Source organism: Balearica regulorum, chromosome Z (assembly GCF_011004875.1).
Source record: "Balearica regulorum gibbericeps isolate bBalReg1 chromosome Z, bBalReg1.pri, whole genome shotgun sequence".
NCBI classification, from domain to species: domain Eukaryota; kingdom Metazoa; phylum Chordata; class Aves; order Gruiformes; family Gruidae; genus Balearica; species Balearica regulorum.
In genome coordinates this window covers 4,682,411-4,709,274 of record NC_046220.1, presented here as the reverse complement: position 1 = coordinate 4,709,274, position 26,864 = coordinate 4,682,411, and the positions used below count along the sequence as shown (strand labels likewise).

The window sequence follows — 26,864 nt, the reverse complement described above, 5'->3', positions numbered from 1 at the left end:
TTTTGAACTATCCAAAAAGGTACAATTGTCTTTGAAGTGAGTTAATTTAAAAACCTAAAATTTATGTGTCCCTGTTTTAACATCACATTTAAAAAAAAAAAAAAAAAAGAGGTTACACTTGTATACAGGTGTCTCATTTCCCAGAATTTATTTACTTATGAAAGTTTTGTCCTCCATATCAGGCCAGTCTTCTCCAGGCTTTGCCTAAATTTGCATATGGTATTTAGAAGTGCCACAGGAACTTTAACTTCTCTGACCTTTCTTTCACCCCAACAAATGATTAGAGCTCCTTAAAGAATTTTCTCTCTGAAGTATAGCATTATCAAAAACTCTAGACAGCATTGGTGCCTTAGTCAATACATGCCTAGGCACAAAAATGCTAAAGCTACCAATAATTGTTCTTATCTTGTTAAATGAAATTTAGCTTTTGGCTTGATCTTTTGCTTTTAATACTACTCTATCTGATCTCACTTCCCTTTCAGTCACATAGGAAGGCTACTGAGAAAAATATAGCTAATGTGCTTCTAACACACAGAGAATACTCAAGCTGTTTCAGCTTCCTTCAGGTCCAAAATGTGCAATCAGATCTTAAAGTGCTTCAGCCAGATTAGGATAAAACTGGGAATGCTGGGTTTAGGCTCAATTCATATAAAAATACCAGGTAACAGAGAAACAATCAAAAAAGGTACTAATAGCTACTTGCATGTTCACACTACTGAGACTTGCCACTGCTAGGCAACTTAAATCTTTTTTTGATTTCTGCATTTGGTTTTGCCCTGACTTGATAACCAAATGAAAAGCAGTGATTAAGATTGTATTTAAATACCATCATAAAAAAAGAATTACTGCAGTGAAATTTTCCTACAGTTTATAATTCAGGACTCTTTCACCTAGAGTTGCAATCACTACAGTATTATTTAAGGTGGCTACATCTGAGATTTGAAAGATGAAGCAATGGGCCATTGCCCAACAATAAATTTTAAGTGCGCACTGTGACTTTAGTATTTCAAGCTTGTTTCTCCATTAATTCTATTAGCCTCCCCCTCATTGGGGGGGGGGGGGGGGGGTGGCGACGGACAAAGACATTTGCTGTCATTTCTGATCTCTTAGCAGTAGTTTCTTCTCTCCTTCCCTCTGCCAAGATTAAACAGAATTCCTGAACTTCACCCAAAGAAATAAAATAAAGGCTGTGTGACAGTACAGCTATAGTACCTACCTGGTAGAACTAGAAAAAAACACCTTTTAGACTGTGGATCTGTCCACTGGACAACTCAAAGGAGAAACACCTGGCCTGGAAAACAAGCTACTGAGTCTTCTTTTTCATTACGCGAGTTTATCTCCCTCTTCTAGCAAGTTCTTACTCATTACAAGGAAAATTCTGGATATCATCTATACTGCAGGCTACTTAGACAACAAACTCCTGTCCTTATCCTAAAGGCAGCACACATTTTAAATAATTATCACGTACAGACAAGCATTAAGCATATCCAGAACTGTTAGCCAAATATAACCAGAGTTCAAGAGTTTTACATACACTACTAGCTATTGCTAACACCCCTACCCTCACCCACCCCCAGCACCTCCCCCCTCAAAAAAAAACCCCAAATAACCCACATCACAGTAGGAATCTCTATTGAAGAACAGGCATTTATACAGAGGAATCAATTTTGAATATTCAAGTACTAGATCAACCCTAACTTAGCACTTTATCTGGTTGTCAGCTGTTGAGGGAACAGAAATTCATTTTCTAACTCACCTTTCCATAACCTACACTCTTCCAGGCCCTTATTCAATTCCATTGCTTTATCACCTCTCACGTCTTTAAAAGGCAACTTTCCTCCCTAAAGTGTATGGTCTGGATCAGTATGTGGACAGCAGTTAATTACCATGCAAGTATTCACGACTGATACTGCCTTCTCCAGTAAAAAACAAACATAACAGCTGCAGTTTGTTATTGCCTGTTTCCATGTGTTCTGCTTTGTTCGTTCAGTTTCAGAGGGGAGTTCAGCTTTTCACAGAACTTTGAAAGTGTACCACCTCAGCTCCTACAACTGCCTATGCATTTTATTTCCTGTAAACTTTGTAAGAGTGTCTTGAATGTATTTTAAAATTATGAATTCAAGCATGCACCTTTGCAATAAATTAGTATATACATTACTATACTATTTTGTTCAGGAACTATCAGATTAAACATACTGAAAACAAAAGCATGCAGTAAATTGCACACTTCTACAAAAGTTGTAAACACTTTCTGTACAGAAATCTATTTCTGATTGCCAAACTGGGCAAAATCAAATTAGTTTAGAAGCACTACATACTACAGATAAGCACTAACTGTATGTTCACATACAGGTATTTTTTCCATAAACGGTTTGGTATTAAAGTTAACAAGCTATTGATATCAGCATATACAAAGAGCACGTACAGCATACACATTACCCAAAAATGGCACTAGCTTACACGATCCTTTTTCCAAATGCTAAATATTTGTGTATCCTGCCAATCAACAATACAGAGCTTTATATGAATTGCAGAGTGATGTAAACTATGTGGAACAGACAGTGTGATTTAAAAAAAACAGAAAAAGATACACTGCGAAAGCCAAGACAAGCAGACACCACACTACGCTGATATTCATTTCTTGTGAGGGCTTTCATAATACTGTAATAAGCTTCTGTCACCACATACACAATTGTGGCTGCAACAGTGAAATCCACCAACCACTGATATTCCGGAAAATAATGCAATGCTGAAAAACACAAGTTTTCAAAAGTTAAAGGTGTGATATTTTAAGGCAGTTACTGACATATATGGAATGGACCTGACATTAAAAAAATGTTTTCAAAATAATGGGAGGTCCTAGGTAGACCCAGATCATCCAAGTAAAGAGGCAACAACAACAAAAGCACCACGTTTTTTCTACTCAACTTGAACTTCACTCTTCACTTCCATTATTCCACATTTGATTACTACTTCAAATTTATAAGGCTACAAGATTTTACTATTTTATCTCAGCTGTTATACATTAACATACTAAATTCAAAAGCACACTTAATTTAATCTCAACATCACGATAGAAAGTGGTTCTCCAGTTGAGTCTAGCTACAATTCCAGGTAAAAGTTTTGACTCTCTGGTAAACATTAAAAGCTGACTGGTAATCATTAAAAAAATGCTACACATAATTGCTTCCTCTTTTTTGTAAATTAACAAAAAATCTAAGATATTGATGGTTTGTTCTTCAAGATTTTGTTAATATCTGCTGTACAGCAATAAATCATTGTGTAAATTCCACGATAAAAATTCTGGGGATCATAGTGTGTTGCATGCAGGCTGGGTGATTTACGAGAGAGGTCCCAAACGTGCTGGGAACTGCAAAGAACAATCTGTGACAATGAAGTGCAGCCTGCTTCTCCCAAATGCTTTCCTTACATCTACAGGGTTTAAAACATCACAAAACATTACTGAGCATTTGTCTGTTGACTACAAGCTACCTGATGCCAAACACATGAAACTGGCCAAACTCAGGCATTTCCAAGTCCTATACATATTTTGAAATAATAATCTGGTTAGATTTAACAGAAGTTTGTATACATAACTTTTAAAGACAGTTAAATTCTACAGCCTATCAGTATCTATAAATACTTGGGGTGACACTGAAATGCTATCATTTCAAGCAAATAATCCTAACTGAAACTTGTGAATGCTTTGTTTATTTTATGTGCCAGCTTCAAAAGACTCTGCATTTCTGTTAAAGGTATTTCTACATTGTCTCCCATAATTCAAGCTAAGAAATCTCCTGCATAGGACTATGCTTTCTTTCTCTGCTTCTATATTTATGCATAGAACACATGCATAAAAAATGTAGATAGAAAGAAATACGTGTCACATACATACATATCCATACGTGAGTTTTTTGTAATAGAACCACTGGTTAGGATTAAGGAATCAAAAATTACGATTAAAAAAAATTGCATCTTTGAAACACTCAGTGCTGCTCATTTCTGTACTGTCACTTTTGGTTTCTAAGCATTTTACCTCAGTATATGTGGTTGAAAGGTCTAGGTTTTAATGCTACAGCACACTTCCCATTTCAGATGAGCAGAAAGTATGTTTCGACATCTACCGTAGTCATTTTCTTGTAGAAAGCTATGATCTCGATTTCAAATAGACTATGATGTGATCCTTTCAGTGTTCCTCATATTGCTATGGATGCCTGATACAACAATAGATGTGCTTCATGGTGGATTTCACCTACTCATCCTTTTCTGTAATACTGCTATTAAGATGTCACCCATGGAACGCAAAGGAAACCTTAGCACTAATTCTTGCCTTCTCATTAACTTTATTATCAGTTGTTGTTCTATTCATTCACTGTCTATTAAAAAAGATTTTGCAGCATTCATCACAAATAAACACATGATAGAAATAAAAATGATATATTTGAAATAATAAATTATTGACTGCATCCACTTCTTCTTACCAATGGTGTCCCTTTCAGTGACAGATTTTGTTTCCAGATGAAGATCGATGTCTTTTGGAATGGTTAAGGGTTTGTTTTCAATATGACCATTGTATTTTCTGTAAAAATAAATTAAAATAGATTATATACAATGGATATGACAAAATAAACTTTTTCAATATATAATGGCATTTCAAATTTAATTAGAATGCAGATCACATTTTACCAAATGCAAATATTTTTATCTATCTCACTAAAAGCATTACTTCAATTCAATCTTGAGAACAACCAGGTATGTCAATGCTTTCTAGCTTTACCTTGCAAGGCTCTGACATACTTACTGTGGTATGGGTTTAAATGGCTTCTGTATGCTGTGTCCTGAGCATGTATTAGGGCAAGATCTGGTGGCCAATATTTACTTCAGACCACTGAATTTCTCAGTTCAGGGAGCTACAGGGTGTTCTAAGATCGCACAGTCTCAAAAGGTTAGTGATACACATACAGTTACAGAGCAGCATATATCCACCCTGCCATACAAATACCCTGGAGAAAATCAAAGCTAAACTAAGACTTTTTAATTGAGGTCTAGACCAGGATGCTGAAAGACTGGAGCATTAAAGTCTTTGGATTGAAAGTGAAAAAGACAGACTTGGCAGTGGTTAATTTATTGAACATTCACTGGAAATAACAATGAGCAGTAATCTATCTCAGAAGATAGCTGGTAAGGAAAAAAAATAAGAAACAGATTTCCCAAAAAGCATTAGGCCTTTTGGTCACAACAGGGTGCTTGGCAAGTACGTCACATGAGCTGGACTAACCTAGGTGCTTGAAAGATCCACTCTACTAGCCATCAAGCAAAGACAATTTTAAGAGAGTTTTCTAATCTAAAAGGGTATGTGTAGAAATACATTTCAGAATAAAACCTTCGAAATTAAAAAAAGGAGTGGTAGGTTTTCCACAGAAGGATGAGTTACTGGGACATAAGCATTGAAAAGAAATTCAATCAGTCAATCGTGAACTTATTTTTAAGGAATGATGTCTTCTCAGCTAACGTGTGAGATGCAAATACAAGCAGAAAGAATTAATTTTTGTTTTTTCAGGTGATACTAATTCTTAATATCTTCTGAAGCACAAGAATATTAATGGACAAACTGAAAACTGAGGACAGGAATCTAAAGCATTACTCCAAAAATTCTGGTGCTCAAGTCCAACACAAAGTCCCAAACACTGCCCAACCCCTTGGGTATCTGCAAGGTTCTGTGTGGTTCCCTGCCCCAGTTGTACTCTGATGTTTTCCTACTGCATGCACCCAGGAGTACCATCATCCTGAGTGAGATGAGCATTGATAACTGAAGCCATTTCAGCTCAACAAAATTAGGTGTTCCTACATTTTAACTATCCCAGGGGACCCATAATCCAAGAGACACAGTCAGAACACACCCAGATCATTGACAGCTTTAATTCAAAGTAATTCATAGTAGCTACGGACTTTTCATTAGCCTAACAATTTAATATAACACAAATGATTCTGAAATAGAAAATCTGGCTAATATTCATGTGCTATTATAACCTATAGCATAATATACTGAAGACTAATATGTATTGAATAAAATGGACTCCCAGTTCACACTACAGCTGTTGCTAAAGCTAATTTTCAAGCAAGTTCATAGAATCATAGAATGGTTTGGGTTGGAAGGGACCTCAAGCCCACCTAGTCCCAACCCCCTGCCCATGGCAGGGACACCCTCCACTAGCCCACGTTGCCCAAAGCCCCATCCAACCTGGCCTTGAACACTGCCAGGGAGCCAGGGGCACCCACAACCTCTCTGGGCAACCTATGCCAGTGTCACACCACTCTAACAGTAAAGAATTTCTTCCTAACATCTAATCTAAATCGACCCTGTTTTAGTTTAAAACCCATTACCCCCTGTCCTGTCACTGCACTCCCTCATAAACAGTCCCTCACCAGCTTTCCTGTAGCCCCTTCAGGTACTGGTAAGCCACAATTAGATCTTCCCGGAGCCTTCTCTTCTCCCAGCTGAACAACCCAACTCTCTCAGCCTGTCCTCAGAGGAGAGGTGCTCCAGCCCTCTGATCAGCTTCATGGCCTCCTCTGGACTCGCTCCAACAGCTCCATGTCTCTCCTGTACTGGGGACCCCAGAGATGGACGCAGTACTGCCGGTGGGGTCCTCACCAGAGTGGAGTAGAGGGGCAGGATCCCCTCCCTCGACCTGCTGGTCACGGTGCTCGGGATGCAGCCCAGGACATGGTTGGCTTTCTGGGCTGCAAGCGCACACTGCCAGCTCATGTTGAGCTTCTCATCAATCAATATCCCCAAGTCCTTCTCCTCAGGGCTGCTCTCAATCCATTCCTTGCCCAGCCTATAGTCATGCTTGGGATTGCACCGACCCACGTGCAGGACCCTTGCGCTTGGCCTTGTTGAACTTCACGCACAGGCCCACCTCTCCAGCCTGTCCAGGTCCCTCTGGATGCATCCCTTCCCTCCAGCGTGTCAACCACACCACACAGCTTGGTGTCGTCGGCAAAACTTGCTGAGGGTGCACTCGATTCCACTGTCCATGTCACCAACAAAGATGTTGAACAGTGCCGGTCCCAGTACCGACCCCTGAGGAACGCCACTTGTCACCATTCTCCACTTGGACATTGAGCCATTGACCACAACTCTTTAAGTGTAACCATCCATCCAAATCCTTATCTACCGCATGGTCCATCCATCAAGTCCACGTCTCTCCAATTTAGAGACAAGGATGTCGTGCGGGACAGTGTCAAAGTTCCTTGGATCTCCTTTCACCATTTCTCTTTTAATTAGTCCAACTTAAGTATTTAAGTATACATATATACTATATACTTTGATACATATATCAAAGTATTTAAGTAAGGAGCAGGTACTCCATTTTGCAAGACTATGGGCTTGACAAAGTAAATTCTTTATCTCGAAAAGACACAGAGAAAAACAAATAGACATGTCCTTATTTCTCCTACACCATCTGTTTCACATCTCCTTGGCTCAAAGGAGCACTACATTACGTTTCATGTAACCTATACCAGTACATCCAAACCAACTCAATAGGAACAATTCCTACTTTAAACCACAGTTTTGCTCCAACAACTGCTTCTTTAGAGAACACGGAGGTATATTTATTGACTAAAAGGCGTTATTATTCAATTCCTGTTGAAACAGCAAAGCAAAGAAAGGATGGTACAAGCCTCCACATTACCATCTGGGTTTCCTGAAGTTTCATATCCTCCTGTGATTAACATTTACCCTAGCACAAACAACTACCTACAACTATTATAACTGTATTCTCTTGGTTACATGTTATTATAGTAAGATAATTATATCAATCTTAAAAAACTAAATCACACCAACCAAAATTTGACTGTGCAGACATGAAGTGCATTTGAAACATTAAAGTGTAGAATGTTAGTAACTGAAAAGGACTTAATGCATATATAGGTGATTTGTGATACAGGTTCCTACTAAATTTCACAGTAAGTTTCCAAATATTACAAAATTTAAACTTATTATGTCAGTACACATTAACATGCCATGCTTCCCACCCAGCTGAGAGCATGTAATTGCTCTGGTAAAAGTGAGAACACACATCTTTTGGATGGCAAAAGACTGGCAAGCTGAGGAAATGCAGTAAGAGCAATGTACAATTATTATTTAGCAATGCAATTGTGTTTTTCTGTTTAAGGCTCCTACAGGTGGACATACAGCGATGTAATTAAAGTCATTTTACATATGAATAAATATCACTGGTTAAATGGACAGTTATAAATTGTAATGCTATTCACAATTATTTTGCTTCAACTTGTTACAGAAAACTGTTAGACAAAATGTGTTTCTGAATTTGAAAGAATATTGAAACAAGCATGTAAAATTAAAGTTATTTAGTATTAAAAGGAACAACTTAATTCTGTACCCCAAAGTGTGGCAAATAAGGTTGCTAACCATGTAGCTTAAGAACTATGAAACAGAAAGAAAAAAAACACATTACAACGAAGAGATTATATGTGCAGCCTGTGGATTAACACAAGCATTAAGAATAAGAGAGCTCATACTGGAATAAAAGAAAAAGGACTAAAGGAAACTTCCTATGTCACCAAAAAGAAAGCCAGAGAGGTCTGTTTGTTTGTTTTAAACACAGACAATTCAGAAATCTTGCATCACACAGCCAGTTCCACCACCTCAAGATGTCTTGGTTCTTGCTGCAGTTGTACTTCCGGTAAGGCTGTTGCAGAACTTCTTGCCTGAACGTCACAAATATGTTTCCAGCTTAAGCTAATAGACAGCTATCCCATCCCTCTCAGTCGTCCTTTTGCTAGGTTAAACAAGCCAAGCTCTTTTAGCCTCCTCTTGTAGGACAGACTTTTGTTTCCTGGATGATCCTAGCAGCCCTCTGTTCACCTGTTCACGTACAAATTCATTTTTCTTGAACATGAGTCATCGGAACTGTACACAGTAACCCAGATAAAGTTCTACATCGGTGCCTTGTCCAAGAGGATTAATATTTCCCTATGTCTCTACTAGAAATACCTCACCTAATATATCTTAGGAGCACATTTACCTTTTTCACAGCTGTGTAAGAGTGGTGGCTCATAGTAATCCTATGTTGAACTAATACACTCAAATCTTTCTTCTCTTGCTTCAAGCTGAAGAGCTTCAATCCTATAGAAGATTTGCTTTCCTCAGTTTTCATCCAAATGAATACATTCACTAAAATAAATCCTTGCCACCAAATTAGCAATTTCACAGACCTATTCTGTGGGCTGGAAATCATTCAGTTCTGCACAATTTAGGCATGTTCATCTCTGTTAAACTGAGGAACACAGTTCGGTACAGAGCCGTGACAATTAATGCAAGCAGGGCAGTCATAGGCAACTGACAGCTTTTAACTCACACAGACAAAAGTTGGCTGGCAAAGTTATTATATGGATCATACTGAAAAAAAAGGGGGTGGGGGGAAGACAAAAGCTTAAAACAAGTATTTACCTATCTTTTTTGCTCTTCCCTCTTTGTTTCCCTGCAAGAATCCGTAGTTCTTCTTCAGTAGGATGCTGATACCACCGTAAACTAAAGAAAAAGAAAATCTCAAGTAAAACAGTATCAGAATTAGCAATATCGAGTGTTTTTTAAAAAAAGAAAAAATAATAATCTATATATCAATACAGATCTATGTGCATATGGTCATTTGCAACACCTAAGCAAAATACCCTTCTGTGCAAGTACCAGCTCTGCCTGAACCGAACAATCACAGATAAACTTCAGTTCTCTTCAGCATATGAGATGCTTATTCATAATTAGAAAGCTTTGCCACTTTGTCATTCAAGTGAAAGTCCTTCACTTCTCAAAACACCAAATCTTCAAGCTATCATCAAATACAGCAAGCAAGGTTGTACTGACATTGGAAAAAGTTCATTAGAATAATTATACCATTACAATTACCCATCAGAATCATATTCTAAATGATTTTATGAAGTATAATTATGTCTCTCAAAACATAGTAATTTCCCAGAATCTGGCATAGCTATTAAAAAGTAATCACTACCAGACTTTTTTCTTAGGCAGAGGAGACCATAACATCAACATTCCTTTCCTAAACACCTCCTCAGTGCTATCCTCAACTCCTACTAGAAAAAGCACTATTAAAAAAATCACTAATTTACATGTAGCTGAGCCACAAGTTTTTCCACTTTCACAAGTCAATGCACCATCCATTGCTCATCTATTTAAAAGGCAAGTAGTGACAAGGAAATTGTGAAGAGGAAAAACAGAGGTCGTTAAGTCTCTAAGATGGTACATTTCACCTTAATCTCTAAGCATGTCAAGAACCTTAGTAGCTGAAATAAGCCCTTTTCCACATTCAGCAAGGGAAGGTTGCTGTCCAGATGCAGGAAGGATGTCACTCTGACCTCCATTCTGAAATGCTGAGGCAAACAAGCTCAAGTATTAATGGGAATAGACTTAGGAAATTTATGTGGAAAAACTTTTCTGGAGTAGGAGGCCAGTAATTGGTGACATGGGTTAACACAGGGCAACAGAGATAATAGAATCCACAACCATTAGTACTTCTCACCTTAAGAAAATCTCATCAAGTAGGACCATTCAAATCTACATTGGCAAATTAAAGATTATTACATCCAATTTCAAAAAGATAGCAGGGCAAATTTGGAAAATAAACATCAAACCCAAACAACCTCAAGCCACTTGTTACAATTGATTCACAGCTCTGTTCTGGAAAGGCTTCCTGGCCCACACAGAAGTCTGGTCCAGCCATCTTTACATCTTCAGAATACTGCCTTCCATGTAAATATAAAAAAACTTGGCTGAGGACAAGAAAGTGAAGAAAAATGGTGTGACAAAAATACAACACATTTCAGGAAGAGTTCCCAATTTTAGCAGTTTAATTGCTGGTATAATGAAGCATTAAACAGGTAGTTGAACAGAGCTCAGAGACATCATCTTAACTTAAAAACTGGCATAATGGATAAGTAAGAGTTCATGTCAGCAATATTACAAAGAATACAATCTGGTTCACAGGGGTTCCACGAGCCTGTGTCAGTAGGTACTGCTGTACTAAAGGATCAGCTGATGCTGATTTATTCAAGAGAAAAGAACTTCACTAGTAGCCAATAATACATCACAGGGATCCAAACCATAGCACGCTGCAAATTTCCCTTTACCAGTTCAAAAACTGAAAATGGCAAATACTACAGACTTTGCATGAACAAGGAGTTTTGAGGGGGAGAAGAAGGGTTGAATTTATTTGGGTTTTTCTGAGGCATCATTAGGACTGAAAGTTGTTTCATTAATTTATTTTTATCATGTGTGGTCCCAGCTAAAAATAATTTGCTGTTTTCAAACTTTGCTGCAAAAAAGACTTTGTTAAGACGGAGAATCACACAGAAACCAGAGCAACTACCATTTCGTCCAAGAAGAGAAACTAGAATTGGAGATACTAACTTCTTCCTATCTTTCACATGACCTAGACAAAGTGGGGGAAAGCAGAGAAATAGTCTTCTGCTTTGTCATTCACCATCTCCCAGATCTGCACTTGGCATGCTGAAAGTACCACAAGTAGTTCTGTAATGATGAAAATTGCTGGTGTCGGAAAGCTAATTTTTCAGAATCTTTCCTGTACAGATAGAGAAATAGTACCTAATACAGCAGAACAGACAAAAATCTTGTTCTGTGTAACATACTAACACAAATCAAACACTTAAACCACAATTTGCTCTTAATTACACTACAGAATTATGTTGCAAGTGATTCCTAATTACAACTAATAGGATACAAGAGTTCTGGGATTTATTTTTTTTTTAGTTAATAAACCCTATGCACCTTGCATTTAAAACCTCAAAACTAAGAGATCTGAACAAACATTTTCATAATGGTAGAGCTTAAAAAATTTACTTCAAAAACACTTGGGCTTATATATGTTTAAAACTGAAATCCTACAACTCTGTGGCTTTGACATATCCAAGTTAGTCTGAATACGAACAGCAGCTCAGATATGCCCCAGTTAATTTGAATGAAGGTCATTAACAAACGCACAACAAAACATTTTCTTCTGTCTTCCTGAAGTGGCCTGAAAACAGAACTGAAGTAGCTGAGCAACTTATAAGCAACTTTTTTGGTAGAGAACGTTTTATTAGTTAAAAATGCAAAAGCCTATGCATATACTTAGTATACCAATTTATTGACTTCAATAAATATGACTATTCAAATTCTGTTCAAGCTCTGAAAATAGCATTGATTGAAAAAGTCTGTATTTCTTCACAAACTTAATAGTTTTTCAACAGTCAATGATAGCTGTTCATTGTGTAAACAAATAATTATTTTATGTCTACCTATTCTAACAATTCTTTTTAAATTTTGAAATGTCTAAGTTTCCTTTTAACAGACTTTGAATGTACACGTACAGGCATCTTGAAACCAACTGGTCACTTAAGAGTTTCTGGCTTGTCCAGTAATGTGTTTATCCTCCCTCCCATTTGGCAAGGGCTATCTATAAACATTTCAGACTATCTCGCTTAGAAAAGCCTCTCAACCATTTAGAAGAAGGACTGAAGCCAAATAACTTAAAAACCAGTTCTGGGAACCAAAGACTAATTAAAGTATATTGACAAAGGAAAGAAAGAACAGGGGGTAACTTCTCCTAGGAAAACTGGACTGCTTAAGAGTGTGTCTCCTTGTACCTGTACGCTACTGTTTGTATAAAACCCGCTACCACCCCACCCACACAGGTCTGTCAAAATACTGTTGGCAAAAAGACAGTCCTAAGGAAAATGGGTTAAACATAAAAAGATAGTTTGTCAGCTAAACTAAGAAAAAACCTGCTTTTCTTTCTGCCATTAAAATTCAAATTCTTGTTGCAGTGAAGCTTTTGACTTGTTTTTATTTCTGGAATACAGAATTATTTCTGGCTCTTTACACAATTCTTGTATTCAGGAGGTTATTCACAATGACTGAAATTACAATGCGCTAAAATAGTTACCAGATAAATAGAAGAACTGAAAAGCAACAATGAGATTTTCAAGGCTACTAACATGAAAGGCAATAATAAGACTTCCATTGACTTCAGTGTGAGCAGAATTCCATAAGCACAAGTGCAGAAATCCTGCTTTATGTATTTATCAACCTGCAGGTGTGTGAAGACAAAAAGGAGAAAAGGATGATGAAAAATAGTTGAACAGCAAACCTTTCCCTCATTTGCACAAGGCATGCCTTAAAACAAGGATAAAGAATGTGAAAACTTCACAAGAATGAAGAACACGGGTAAAATATTGAGCAATTCTTTAAAAGGAGCAATTAAATATTCACATTTTGAAATAAGTTTAAATAAATCTTAAATAGGACAGAAAAAGTAGAAAGTGTAATTTGAAGAATCACTGAAAAAAACACTATGGTGGTAACACACCTTAAAAACAAATGGTATGCAGTTTCATATCCATTAATGTAATATTCTTTTTACAGCACAAAAAAAGGTGATCAATACCCTGCAGATGTGGTCAACAATGAAACTTCACTCACAAATTAAGAGTATGATACCTGTTTGTATTATTCACCTGACAATTACTGTTTTCCATTGTACCTAACCAGTGATACCTAACACACTTCTAAACATCATTTACAGTGATTTTTCACTAGCAACTCTTTGGGTGATGAAAAGGGGAAAATAAAAAAGTTGATAATTCCAAGATGCAGAGGAAAAAAAGCACTAGAAGATTATATAACACTAGTTAAAACTCCTAAGGACCACATTATTATTCAAAGATACTCCTTTAGAAATCAGAGAGTAAAGATTCAGCATTCTCAAAATTTTAACAATTACAAAGGACAGCACACTACTTTCTAATCATACAAAGTGTTTTTCCTCCCAAATAAAAAAAAAATCAGTGTCTACGATTCTTTCAGTATTTAAGACACTGATTTATATTCAAAACAGCTGCTGGTTTTCGTTGTTATTATGGATACAGCCACACAGGGAATGCTCCCCTTGCAACTCATTATGACTGTTTGATCTATTGTTATGAGAAAGTAGAATATTGAAATTTATACTAATCCTGTCCTATGAAGTATTTAAAAAAATAGAATTTTTAATAAATACCTAAGCATTCTTATATGCAAGGCTAATTAGCAGGTGGATTATTAAGAATACTGAGGCAGTGCAGAGAAAAAAATCCTTCCATTCTTCAGTGTCTTGTATACAGTTTAGCTTTTTAATATTAAAGTACGCAGCTTGCACCTTTGATATATAAAAACTGGACAACAGCTAACTTTATGACTGGTAAAATTAACAGCAACACTCTTTATACCTTGAGCCTGTAAGTCAGGTGTCACAATGCTACATAATAAATTTATGAACAGTAGATTAATTATTTTTCAAGAAAAACAACCTAAATTGGTATGTTTGAACTGTTCCTGCTCTAATGCATAATTGCATTACCACATTCACACACCATACAGCAACTGTTTCTTATCTTACCTGCCACTGCAGAGAAGCCAACGAGCAAGAGAATAGTGAGGTATGATCTTCTGTATGACACTGGCCATTACCATGGTAACCACCAACTGTACACCTATCACACCCTGTAGAGGAATAAGTTAATAACAAGTTAACATGTGTTTTAGAAAAGTCCTGAAGTAGCTTTAAAAAAAAACACCTGGTATGGTAGGGATAACATTTTTTTTTTGTTCTTCTTAAACTAGAGGAAGGAAAAAATACCATATCCATTTGCAAGAAATCCCCTGGAACTTAGTATAATCAGTTACATACCTCATTGAAGAGCAAAAGCATTGCAAGGTCACGAGACCAGTAACATATGTCCCATTTCACAGACCGTAAAACCACACGTGGATATAGCATTTCACAAGACGTTATGCCTTAAAATTACATCACTGATTACAATCTTGGTTTTTGTGGTCTCTTCAGTTCTGACATGATTTAACAGCTGACACCGCACAAACCCCCTGGAATTAACAGTAATTTACAACATCCGCATGGTGAAATTTCAGGCTTTGATTAGTGCAGAGTGTTTGCTCCTTGCTGAATTCCAGGCACAGGTGGAGAATTCCGGAGGGAAGGACACACAGGAATCAGCACAGCTTTACTTTAACGTCCAACTCTATCAGGATTTGGTACTTCAGCAGAGCCAGCAGTAATCTCGTTCCCAGTCACTCAGCAAGCTTTAATTCTGACTGTTGGTGGTGGTTGTTGTTTTGGGTGAGGTTTGGTTTTGTTTGTTTTTGTTGGTTTTGTTGTTTTTTTTTTTTTTACATAAAGCAATTTTAAACTTCTAAAGCTAAAAAACAATGAATGAAATGACACATTTTATCACTTTTATGCTGCTCATGAAATTCTATCAACTAATACCTACATCCTGTTAAAAACCAGCATGAAGCGTGCACACCGTATTTCCTTTACTTACATGCAAGATTTTCATGCTTAAAACATCACAAGCAGTAGTAAAAAAGTATCAAACATAGATAGGCAAGGGAAATTTGCAAAAACATGCAAGCAAAAACACAGTAAGAATCAACCAAATAAGCTATTCCCACTATTTGAAACTGTTTTTCAGAATACTTTCTCATAGAAAGGAGTACAGGCACATTTTCAATCAGCACACAAAACGCCACATTTCAGTGGAGGCACATAAAAGTTCATATTCACTTTCATACTTAGATGTGAACTTTTGGTTATTGCTAGTTACTAATGATATTTTTTGAAGACAAAAATATTTCCCTCTATAGTTGTAGAAGCTGAGAATTACACTTCACAAGCTTTCTACTGATGCAATGTGCTACAGAAGGTCAGGAAGCAAACGTATTTCTACATATGGAAGCAGTAGCAATTAACCACTCACAAATAAAACATGGATTAGCTCACACACTTGAGAAACATTTTCTCCAATATTCCCTACAAGAAGAAAGATTCATCCCTCAAGAACACGTCACTAGCAGCACAGCATGCAGTACTGCCATTGCTCAAACACACCCTCTCCCCCTAGCATACCTCTTCTCTTGGACGAAATTTAACCACACATTATTTACACCAAAAGTTTCTCTCAATGTAAAGATAAACCAGAAGAGGAAAGAGCAATTCTTACAGAATGGTACAACTGCTGAGGTTGGAAAGGACCTCTGGAGATCAGCTAGTCCAACCTTCCCTACTAAGAACAGGGTCAAACAGCAGGATGCCACATGTTCAGTCATGTTTTGAATGTCTCCAAGGACAGAGACTCCACAACTTCTCTGGGCAAACTGTGCCAGTGTTTGACCACCCTCACCTTATGTAGGTTTTTCTTCTTTCTTACGTTTAAATGGAATATTCTGTATTGTGCCCACTGCCTCTTGTTCTTTCACCAGGCACCACTGAGAAGATGCTTCACCTTCATTATTCCTGCCCATCAGGTATTTATGCATATGGATAAGATGCTCCCTGAACCTTCTCTACACTTAACAGACCCAGCTCTCCCAACCTCTCCTTGCATGATAGTCTTCCATGGAGGGTAAGCCTTCATTGCTCCAGACTCTCCTACTGGTCTCAGGAGCCTGGGATTTCTGAAGACAAACTATCAGGAAAGACCAAGGCAAAGGCAGCATTAGCACCTTGGTCTTTCACATGTCCTTTGCCATGAGGTCTCCTGCCCAAGCCAGCAGCAGGCCCATGTTTTCCATCATAATCAATTTGCTGTTGATGTATTTATAGAAGGTCTTCTTGTTGCCATTCATGTTCCATGTCAAACTCAATTCCACGTGGGATGTGGCTTTCCTGACCGCACACCTGAATGCTCAGACAGTTTCTCCATATTCCTCCTGGACGGCCTGACTGTTTCCACCTCTTGCTTACTTGCTTTCTATGTTTGAGCTTTGTCATGAGCTCCATGTTCATCCATATACATCAGGATGGATTGTTCTTGAGTTTGGAGGAGGTGATCCTTGAAAGTCAGCCAGCTTTCCCAGACCCCTCTTCTATTCAAGACCATGTCCCATAGGATTCTTCCAAGCTAAGGCCTGATCAGGCCAAAGTCTACTCTCCTGAAGTGTAGCATTGTGAACCTGCTACTTGCCTCACTTCCTTCTCTCAGGATCCTGAACTCTACCATCCAATGGTCAATAAGGCAAAGGTTTCACATCACCAACCAGTTCTTCATTGTTTGCAAGTCTGAGGTCCAGCAGAGCACCCTCTCCTCATCAGCTCCTCAGTCATGTGTGTTAGGAAATTGCCATCAAAGCACACAAAAGATCTTCGGGATTGCTTATGCCCTACTGTGTTGTCTCTTCAGAAGATACTGAGCTAGCTGAAGTACCTATAGGACCAGCACCTCAAAACATGAGGATTCTTCCCACTGTCTGAAGAAGGCCTTATCTTCTACCTCTTCATGATTAAGGCTGTCTACAACAGACAATCACAACATCACCCATGTTGCTCTGCCCTGCAGTGCTTACCCATAAGCGCTCAGATGGTTCGTTACTCATCCCGTGGCAGACCTCCATGCATCCCCGCTGCTCTCTCCCTCCTCACTATTCCAGCCAGTCCTCCTAAAGGGCCTGCATCTTACCCATGGCAGCGCTCCAATAGTATGAGCTATTCCATCACATCTTTGTTATCCCAATGAAATCGTAGCTCAACTTCATACAGCCCCCTACTTTCCCATTTTCTCCCCATGATGCGTGTATTAGTGTACAGGCAGGTCAGAGATGCACCCAAGTGGTCCACTTTCCCAGAATAGGTGTAAGAGCTTCTCCCCCTACAATGCTGACCTCATTATCTGTGTACAAGTATTTCCTTGTTTGTGTTTAGATACTTGTTGTGGGTCCCCTTCTGCCCTGTTTAGTTGTTTTCAAGGACTCCTCTCCACATCACCCTGTATCCTTTGCTTAACAACCAAGTCCACCACTTTTTCCTCTTGATTTGTGAGTCATTACCTCCTTCCTCTCTCAGTCCTAGTCTAAAGCTCTTCATACCAGTTTGCCCAGCCTGTTGCCAAAGATGCTTTTACCCCACTTGGTCAGGTGAATGCTGTCCCTTCCTAGCAGTCCTTGAACCTCAGAGAGGGTCCGATGGTCATACAAGCCAAGTCTATGCTGCCAACACCTGCTATGCAACTAGTTGTAACCAACAGCATCCACCACTCTTTGTCAACCTTCCCCCTCCCCATCAGCCATATCTTCTTGGTCTTAAATACTGTACTAAGGAAAGTTCTTATCTCTTCTCCCTTCAGTTCTTTTTTTTCTTTTTTTTTTTTAAATAAATCAGAAATTCTGTCAATACTGCAGAAGAAATGTTGTAGGTGATGTCCAGTATCATCCTTAATCTCCCTCAACCATGTTTTATTAAAAGAGTATAAAATTATCCTTCAGCATTGGTAAACACTTTCAATATGTTACCACACATCTCCTAACAAAGTGTCAAATATCATTTAGAAGTGCTTGTTACTTTTTTATAACTTTAAATAACACCTTTGGGTGTTTTTTTCAGATATCATTAACTTTTGTTAGTACTCAAGGCTCTCTTTGCTAACCTCTCCTCCCTCCTTGAAATTTCTGCTGCCCCTTTACATTGGTGCCATCGCATCTTTGAGGTACCTCCCACAAACTTTTAAGTCTTGCCATTACCACTAGCATCAGTTTAAATTCAAAACCACTTGTTTCAGAGACATGAATGAAGATTAGGTGTTGGTTCCCACCAGTATCTTATATCCTCTACTTGTCATACTCTAAACGAGAGGACACATAGATTAGAATTTAGCCAGAAATCCACGACTTAAACAAAAAAAATCTAGCCCTGCTTAATAGAGTACGATACGGTTTTGAGGAAGAAGATGCTAAGGGCAAAGTACACAATCACATGGGGTTTTTTAAGGCCTCAGGTGAACAAAATCTGGAACCCATCAACTCACGTGATCTGTGATAAAGTAATTGCACACACAATCATTAACAGGCTTGACTCAAAAGTAACAGAAGCATTATTCACCCTCCAGAGAAAAGGAACTGCTGTACAGACTAAATAAAATGTCTGCAGTTACAGAACAGTTTGTGGAAAATGACATTATCTGAATCCATTTCATAAGACCTTCATCACTCTCTGATTTCACATAAATCCACGTCCCTACCATGCTTCAGCTTCACAGTTTGCAACTGGAAATCCAAATTCAAGACACTGCAGAGAGAAGTCAGAGACATTTCTGTCAAACTGCGTAACGCTAAGAAGCAACTGGCCCAAAGAAGAGACAACTACATGAGACAGTTAAGTCAGTGTCTCTGCAAAACAGAGGTTGGCAAGCAACCTCAGGGTCAAAGATGAGACTGAAATAGCATAATCATGAAGGGAGTATGCTGTCTAATAAACTGCAGTCTGGCTGCGTTTCTGTGTCAGAGGAAGGTCTTTGTTAGAGGTGTCTCAGAAGTCCTGAGCACTGCGCTCAGTTCCAGGACCTTCAGCAGGTACAGCATTCTTACATTTGCTTCTGCAACACAGCACGTGTTTTACAGGAAAACTTTTATTAAAACACAGCAGGCAATGCATAAGTGGTCTACAAGCAAAGTGTTAGCAGCTACATTAAAGAGAAGAGTGCCACATTTCTTAAAATTGTGAAAAAAACATGACAGGTCCAAACACAACAGTATAAAGTTGAATAAAGTATAACCTAGACTTTGGTTTTCACAGTCTATACCTTTTGTACCACATACATGGACACTGTTGCTGATAATTCAGAGAACAAAAAAGAATAAGTAATTATGATAAAGTAATAATACTCTTATCTACAAGTTAAATGTGCTTATAATACACAAACAGCTATCTCAGAACAGTAACAAAAAAAAAAAAAAAACAAATTTTTAAAAGTACTTATGCCTAAAGGACATTTTTCTTTTCATCATTATTTACAGAACACGCAGAGCAAAGATAGCCAAGGTTAATATTTGTATGCCAAGACACCACTCCAGTCTCCTCCTTTCGACCTTGCCCAAGGTTATTCTATACCTGTAGTAACAGGTCAGGTTTTTCCCTTCTTTTTCCCCTTATCATATACCTAGATATTACAATTAATTTAAACACCTAGTTTTACACGGGACTTTGAAACTACTTGTTCTCTAGCAATAACTACCTCCTCCACTGCCAGACAAGGGCTCTGAGCTGAAGCCAACTGCCGTATGCACCAGGATTGCAGTAGCAGTACAACTGCATGCCTGAAAAAGCAGCTGATAGAATCCAATTTACAACTTCACCTTCAGAAAAACAATGCCAGCTACTTACACTCTGAAGTGGTAAGTGTAAAAACAAGATTTTTTACACAAGTGCACTGGAGTATTTTATAGATGTTAATTCAGGGAGTATATAATCTATTTCAATGGTAGCACGCAAACATACTGACAAGGTTGTGGATTTTCAAGTAAGAAATGGAAAAGTTTCTATATCAGTAGGAACCAGGAAGATCTCTAGGAGAATATAACAAATACTCTTATCTGCTGCAATTCCGTAAGCGCAAGGGCATTTGTGAAGCCTAGAAGCTAAATCGATATAACCTATTTGAAACGCCATTTAATCAGTGACATACTATTGTTATTGCTATTAGATGAGGCTTTTCCATATGCAAAATTTTCTCCATACGTGTAAGCCCATGCTCAAGCTGCAGCTTGCAAAAGCAAGACAGTCCTCATCTGAAATACAAACACAATTCAAAATTGTTTGCTAAACAGTAGAAAATGCTACATAGGATGGCCAAAGAAAACTGAGCTCACTGTACAGAGCATTAAAATGAATGCTTCCTGTGAAAAAGACTACTTTCACAAAATACCTGTAGTCAGAATGATATCTTGTACAGCTGGCAATCTGAGACAGTTCAAATCTTACAACTTGTAGGAATCAAACATTCATAAAGCTAATTTTGGGAAAGAAATCTATGCCAAGAGATCTCTACAAAATTCAGGGGTTTATTTCTTTCATTTTTTTCATGGGCAAGTTTTCCCTGAACTAGTATTTTCTAACACCTTCCACTGTTTACAAGACAGCAGAGATGATCAAAAGATGCATAAAGTGGCATGAAGAACATAAAGGAAGTTCAGGACTACCACCAAACTGCTCACCTTCATGAGTCCTTCCCACCCAAAGCTCACTTCTCTCTCGGCCAGTGTCTTTCCACATATTCAAAGGAAAGCTGTAAACTGCTAGATGGAAGCAGTCAGCAGCAGTATGACCCCCTTTGAAACAAGGTGTTTTGCTTAAAACCAAAATGACATTCCTGTCAGCCAACTGTATTTCACCTGACAGTCTTGCTTCTTTTTCCACTGAGGCTCTCTAAGCACAAAGATTACAGAACTAGTGATCATTAGACAAATCAAGTTATTGCTATAGAAATCCATGACCCGAACAAGGGCATTCATAAAATCACAGAATTATCACTATTACTGTAGAAGCCAATGCAGAACACCAATACATACCAACGCATCAAGTTACAAGTAAAACTAGTTGAGAGAACTGATCTGCTACAAAGCAAAAAACAAGGTTATATTCTGTTATTACTATTCAAAGATTTTAAAAATCTAGTTTACACATACTTCCCCAGTTAACACAAGGCAGTATGGAAGGTCTCACTATCCAGAACATTTGCTTTTTAAATAGGTGGCTTTCCCATTACCATAACCATTCCAAGTATAAAACGTGAAAAGTCTTCAATGTCTCTGCTGAACAGCCTAAACCACCACGGCCTTACGTAGTATTAAGACACTTGTGCAGAGTTTAAAGCTGTGAGTACCATTGGCATTGCCACTACACAGTTGAGTCCTGGCAGTCCCTACTTGGCAGAGTGCTGCCAGTAAACTGTTTTGATGACTTGATTTATAAATCTCTTGATGAAAAAGAAAGTGACGAACATTTCATTCTCCTGTTGCTTTGGAACTGCAGAATACAGCTTCCAAACAGCGTGAAAGTAGACTATCATCCTTTAACTTTGCTTGCGTCATGGAATCATGCACAAAGCTTATTTGTCCACACTGCCAGCAACTAGCAAAGAAAATTGGACCTGATTTTTCAACTCCATCAGGCAACAGAAGCAAGCACTCAGACTATTTAAACAAGGACCCACACTGAGATGAAAAGCTGTATTTGCTTACAACTTTCCAAAAGTAAGTTCAAATACGGAGGTAGATACAGCACCCACACACTCCTACAAATGACAGGAGTCTCTCAAAAGACTAAACATTCTAACCCCTACAGAAAAGAAAAAAAAGAAAGAAAAAAGAATGTACAAAAAGACGTAATGAGAAAAAACCCTACACAGTCCTTTTCAGATTTCAAAGCATACACTATTCAAAAATGCTTTAGTAGAATCAAGTGACTAAATCTTTACGTATTAGAACAGATTTTATTCCAAGTATAACTCTAAAGCATATTCCTTAAGTAAGACTTCCATCATTTGAATAAACACTATGTTGCCATAGCTAAAATGGCACACTGACTTTTATATCCACATGGAAGAGAAACACATCTATTAATGGCACATACAAAACATGGTTTTACACCTGCACTCACATATCCCTGTTGTGCTCCATATATCTCCTATTGGTAAAACAAGTACGCTAAAAGCACAACCAATCAACTCAGGTGTTTTAAATGGTAACTAAGACTTAAAATTCACTGTATCTTAATAGCAAAGCAGGTCCATTCACAAAATAGCCTCCACTATTTGAGCAACATATATCCAACAAGCCGACGTTGTTAGCAGCAATTACACCAATCAAACTTTGCTATTCTGTTACAGTCTATATTACAAGTTCATTTACCGTGCTTTATGCCGAGTGCAGGAAGTTGTGTCTGTGCTAAAACATCTGTCAAGAAAAGCAATCTCAGACAAGATTTTTCACAAACCCAACGTATCTGTACGCTGCCACGGCACATAACATAAACCAGAACACCGAAAATGGACTAGTAGTAACGAAAACCAAAGTGTCTGTGAAAGGTTTCCAGACATATTCCAAGACCACAGGTAATCAAATGATCTATTTACAGCGGGTCTACAGGAGAAGTGAATAGACAGTTCTATGTATTTACACAAACAAATCTTCTTAAGCCTGATACAGGCCACAAAGGGCAGAAGCTCACTCCATTTCTCCGTGGAAAAGCAGCGAAGAGGTAAATAACCGCTGGGAAGTAAAACCGTGTCGGTGTAAAGCCGCGGTGAGACGCAAACGGCACAGCATTTTCTCAACGAGTACTGATAACAGACATCAACGGGGGGTGGGTGTCCCCGCTCCACACGTCCCCAAACCCAGGAGCTGTTCCCGCGCCAGGCCGGGGCGGCAGGGCCTCAGCCCCGAGAACGGCACGGCACCGGGGCGCAGCGAGCCCCAGCCTCGCCTGGCAGCCGCCTCCCCCCCCCCCCCCCCCCCCCCCCCCCCCCCCGCTCTGCCCCGCTCACCATGGTGTCCGAGCCGGCCCCGCCCGCCGCCGCCGCTCCAGCCGCCCGTCCCGGCCCCGCTCCCAGCACATAAATCCGCCGCTCCGCTCCCGCCGCCCCGTCAGGCCCCGCCGCACCGGCTCCCGCCCGGCGCACGCCTCGCCGCGGAGGTCAAGCCAGGACCCCACCAGTCCGAGGTCCGCCTGAGCTGTCCGAATAACTGCCTGCGCGAAAGGGGCCGCGACGCACCGAGACCGCGACGCGTTGGCCAGCTTGTCGTTCCGCTCCCTCCGGCAAAGGAGAAGACGGCGAAGAGAAGCGCCCGCCGGGGCACACCGCCCGCCGGTGCCTTTGAGCGAGCTCCGTCAGGCGCCGCACGGGCAGCCCGGTCCGGGCAGTCCACCGGCGTGACCCGAACCACGTGACGCGGGAGGTTGCCCCGAGTGCTAACTTCCCTACTCGACCCCGCGGGGTGGCGGAATCGGTGTTCACCGGGAGAGAAACGGGAGCGGGACGGGATTGGGGAGGGGGGAGAAATGGGGGGGATTCAGCGGCGGTGCGAAGGGAGGGGGTCGGATAGACGGTACGGCGGCGCACCCGCGCATGCGCCTTGGTCGCTTTCCAGTCTGCGGGCTGGCGGCGCTGAGGCGCATGCGCAGAGCTGGGAAATGAAGCCGGAAGTGCTGCTAGGGCGGGAACGACCCCGGAGGCCGCGCGCTGCCGTTGGCAGCGCGCGGCCTCCGGGGTCGTTCCCGCCTTTCCCGGTGATGGCGGCGCTGGCCGGGGAGAGAGCAGCAGTTTAACGGTCATTCCTGAGGGGTGCGGCGGCCTTAGCGAGACCTTCTGAAAAATCCTCCCCGCTTAGGAGGGACCAACTAGGCGGGTTCTGAGGAGAACGGGGCCCAGCGTCGCCTCACGGTCCCGCCGGTGTGCTGTGGAGGCGGGAAAAGGCGCGGAGCCGTTAGACGTGAGGAAAATATACCGTGTGTCTGCCTTCCCGCAGCTTTTCCGAGGCAAAAGAATATTCGGTCATTGGTTTCTGGTCCGTTTACTGCCTTTTTCTGTCACAAGAGGACATGCGCCTCAATAGCCAGCCTCCTGGGTCCCAAAAGAGCAATGGCCAGTGTCGTATCTCTTAAATAACAAAACCACTTTATTGTAAATCCTGCTGCTTTAAGTGTACTGCCACGGTCTGTTATGCGTGAACTGGAAACCAAAGTGCAAGCATTCAGCTTGAATGGATAAACAGTCTTTTTATAGAAAATACCTGCATCTGTTGGTGTTTTGACAAACTTTTCCCTGCCTTTCAGGGAGTCCCAAGGGTGGGATTCACACTGAATCCAAATCTCACTCCACACACAAATACCTAGGAAAAGATAATTGAGTAATGTCTTAACAACTGTCATGGAGACTTCTAAACTGTGGCATTCTGACGTTTTTAATTGTTAATTTGAAATAGGTGGCAGCTAAAATAAAAACCCAACAAAACCCACTCCACATCGCAATAATAAAGCAATAGAGCAAACAGACTTCAAAGGAAATCCTCTCAGATACCAGAGATTACAGTACTGGGGACAAAGACGACATTTTTACCTGTTGAAACCATTTTATTTTAGTCAACGAGTCCTGGGCTTCCCAATTTATTAACGCTGATTTGACGACATTTGTGGCAAAACTAGCACAGTAGAGAAGAGCGCTGTCAGTGTAAGAAAATAACAAATTCTAAAGGCATTCTGTTCACACCGTTAATGACATGTTCCTGGTATCCAGAGAATTCTAAAGAAAATAAGTTCTTAAAAAAGCAAAATTACGACTGAAAACATTAATCTTGTTCTGAGTGTAGGAATAGTGAGAGATCATATGCATTTGGAGAGCAACCAATTTGAGGCACATTTAACACTTCTGCATGCAAAAGTCAGAAGTGTGTGTCTTTTAAAGGAAATTCATAACTTACCTGTGGAGCTCTTTGGCATGAGATTTCACTGCTGGTAAGAATTTGGTGGCATTTTATAAAAAACAGGCAATCAAAATTGATAAAAGCAGAGCTTTTCAGTAACTGAACCAAGAATTGCATATTGCTTGGCTTGAATTCTTAACAGGCATGAGTTTAGAGCCCTAGTATTTTAATTCTAGTGTTGCTTAAAAGGTGTTTAACAAAAACAATCAATATTCACACAAAACCAAGGCCAGAGTTGTAATCACCACACAAAGATGGAATTTTTGAAAGGATTTATATGGGCTGAGTAGAACCTTAGCAGCAAGCAAGCTGAAGAAGATTGTCCCATGCATTCTTAAGTGCAGCTGATGCAAACACCGTCTCACCTGTGCTGGTGTTCTCCTAAACCCTCTTGTCTGGCACAGCGGGCAAGTTTTAAGAAACCCATTAGCGCAGACGTGGCCTTGCTGCCTGTGCCGCCAGGATACAAGGCTGGGTTAAGCGTAACGCGTATGCCTCACGATTCAAGAAACAGGCAAGGCTCCCCAAAAATAGCTGGCCTCTTCTACACTGTCAGATGTGGCCTCAGCAGCCTCTCCGTTCTCTTTACTCCACATCACTAAACTCTCTTTTCTTCCAGGTTACTATGTAGTAACCCCCACACCGAGTAATTCTTTAACCTCTTTAATGGTTTAAACAACAATTCTTCGCGTAACATGCAACATGTTGTATGGCAACTAGCATGACTTAAACTCTGCTTTATGTCTAAACAGATGTAAGCTTGCCAGTTTTGCGAAATGTATGGTGAGATCACATCGTTCATAAAAATTTTCCTCATGAAGGAAGGAGCAGGACTCAACACTGACAAGCTCTGAGAATGTTTTCATTACATTCTCAACGGGCTCCTTCCTTAAGCTTGGTATTAGAGCTGATCGCTTTCCCACCATCTTTACAAAGAACATTTTTACTGCTGCGATGCGAGATGAGCTGTTTCATCAGCAGTTCAAGTGCATGTGACTGTAGTGTGGCTGTGCCACAGGTGTCATTCTGCTGCTGTGGCCACGCGGATAATGACTTCCAGCAAAGAGAGTGAGGGAGACAGCATCATCTTAGTCAGATTTAGTGAGAAAATATCTAAACAGGTTCCTTAGCCTTCAAAGTTCATCATGATGTCACAGTTAATGTGTTGTCAAGGATCGTCCTCACTTCCGTATCCATTAGACCTTTACATCCTTGGGGCTATAGAGGAAGCTTAACAGTGCTGTGGCACAATTGTTTCTGATCTCCAGCACAACGTTATGAAGTAACTTTGCACTCTGATACAGCAGCAGTCTTGCTCCAAAGGCAGTCTCAAGGAAACAGGAGGAGAACTTCTGTCAAGGAGATTCCCTTTTTTCCAGTCAAGTGCTAAGGAGATCTAATCTCACGGTTATCTGTGGGACAGTACTTTGCTGTCAGGAGTTGGGGAGTTTTCAGTGACTTCCATCTGATCTTCATCATTTGAAAGTGATAAAATGTTATAAACATTTTTGAAGATGCA

At 39.8% G+C, this 26,864-nt stretch overlaps 1 protein-coding gene across 1 annotated transcript in view; it reads right to left on the bottom strand.

Moving 5' to 3' along the window:
• Window positions 1-23,533, bottom strand: part of TMEM161B (transmembrane protein 161B) — a 46,058-nt gene extending 22,525 nt beyond the window's left edge. The window contains 6 exon segments of the mRNA XM_075739351.1: window positions 2,592-2,653; window positions 2,655-2,749; window positions 4,482-4,579; window positions 9,482-9,562; window positions 14,478-14,581; window positions 23,410-23,533. Of these exon segments, the coding sequence (XP_075595466.1) occupies window positions 2,592-2,653; window positions 2,655-2,749; window positions 4,482-4,579; window positions 9,482-9,562; window positions 14,478-14,581; window positions 23,410-23,412 (443 nt within the window). The 5' untranslated portion in view covers window positions 23,413-23,533.
• Between the last annotated feature and the right edge of the window lie 3,331 nt (window positions 23,534-26,864).